Raw genomic sequence first — 1,497 nt, forward strand, 5'->3', positions numbered from 1 at the left:
CTAAATAATAAACTATTGTATGTAGGTTCATTCAGATAAGAAATGCCTTAACAAAACATTCTTGTTTTCCATGCATCAATTTTTAGAGGGTGTGCTTCAGCAAGATGAAGAGTGACTAAGCTGCAAGACTAAGGAGAACCCGAACACCAGTAGATCACCATAAATAAAACTGTATACAGAGTCTCAGAATGATAGCTGTGTCAAAGAGAACAAAGCACATGGGAGCACGAAGAGAAAATATTCCATGGAAACATAATACAACACATCTGACCATGTGAACAATTGTTTTAAGAAGTTACTGGAATGAATATAAGAAAATTTAGTAATTCACACCATAGAAAAACAAGCAAATGATAGAGGCAATATTAAAATCTAGTATAATCAGGTATAAATAACTTAGGAGACAGCAGTATTTTCATATTGTCTTACAAATGAGTGTATATAATAGATTTCAACAAAAAAACTGTGAAATGACCAGAGAGTAAAGATGTGGAAAAGTATAAAAAATACATTTCACAAATCACTACTTTAACATCTAAAACTTGACACACAAAAATAGCATGGGCGTAGTGCTTACAAAAAAAAATGGCATATCCATTTTATTGGTTAAACCTTGAAGGCAATTCTTTGACAGGTAAGAAAGCATTGTTCTTCATGGGGAGAACCCTGAGACTTTCTGACATATTAGTTTTCTGAAAGTATTTCATGAAAATTACATGATCTTAAATATTTTCCCATCACGAAAATATTTTCATCAGTAATAGAATGAAAGACACATGATCAATATTATAGACTATTCCACAATGTATATTTTATTTGTGAACAGAATTTAACATTCTCTCTTTTGTCCATCACCTAGTTATCAGCATTCTTTCTTTGGAACAGAAGGATAGCCAATTTTCTTACCTGGTGGCATAAGGTGCATGACTACTCTTGCTCCATCTCTAAGAAGTGGCATATTCAGGTTGCTACCTAAGTCTGCAACTTGCCAAAGGAAAGATATGTATCTGGGATGCATTGACATTATCTGCAATACAGAATGTACAAAATATTTACCTGCAAATTATGCCACAAAAAGGTTTTTGCTAATGAAAATTTATTCATTCTCTATTCTTCAAGTATTATCAATCACATCTTTATGCCATTTATACTACCCAAAATGACTATTTTCATTTTGATAAATCAACTGACTCATCATGCAAATTAAATAATTCAATCCATTACATATTTAGCTTTTTAATATACATTGAGTAATTTCATTTTAACAGTTTTTCTATTGTTTTGTAAACTGTACTTTCATATAGTACTCTGATGCTGATTATACAAAAGGCAACTCTTACTCCCTCAGGAATTAAATTCCTAATCCAATTTTTTCAGGAACTCGGGTGGATCGCGAGGTCAAGAGATCGAGACCATCCTGGTCAACACGGTGAAACCCTGTCTCTACTAAAAATACAAAAAATTAGCTGGGCATGGTGGCGCGTGCCTGTAATCCCA

General features: G+C 32.9%; 1 protein-coding gene across 1 annotated transcript in view; it reads right to left on the reverse strand.

The window, feature by feature from the left end:
* Positions 1–1,497, reverse strand: part of LOC108297534 (probable ubiquitin carboxyl-terminal hydrolase FAF-Y) — a 222,617-nt gene that overhangs the window by 85,986 nt on the left and 135,134 nt on the right. Inside the window, exon 21 of the mRNA XM_017520181.2 lies at positions 907–1,027. Coding sequence (XP_017375670.2) covers positions 907–1,027 — 121 coding nt within the window. The remainder of the gene's footprint in view (positions 1–906; positions 1,028–1,497) is intronic.

The sequence above is a fragment of the Cebus imitator genome, unplaced genomic scaffold, assembly GCF_001604975.1.
Source record: "Cebus imitator isolate Cc_AM_T3 unplaced genomic scaffold, Cebus_imitator-1.0 Scaffold811, whole genome shotgun sequence".
In the NCBI taxonomy this organism is placed as follows: domain Eukaryota; kingdom Metazoa; phylum Chordata; class Mammalia; order Primates; family Cebidae; genus Cebus; species Cebus imitator.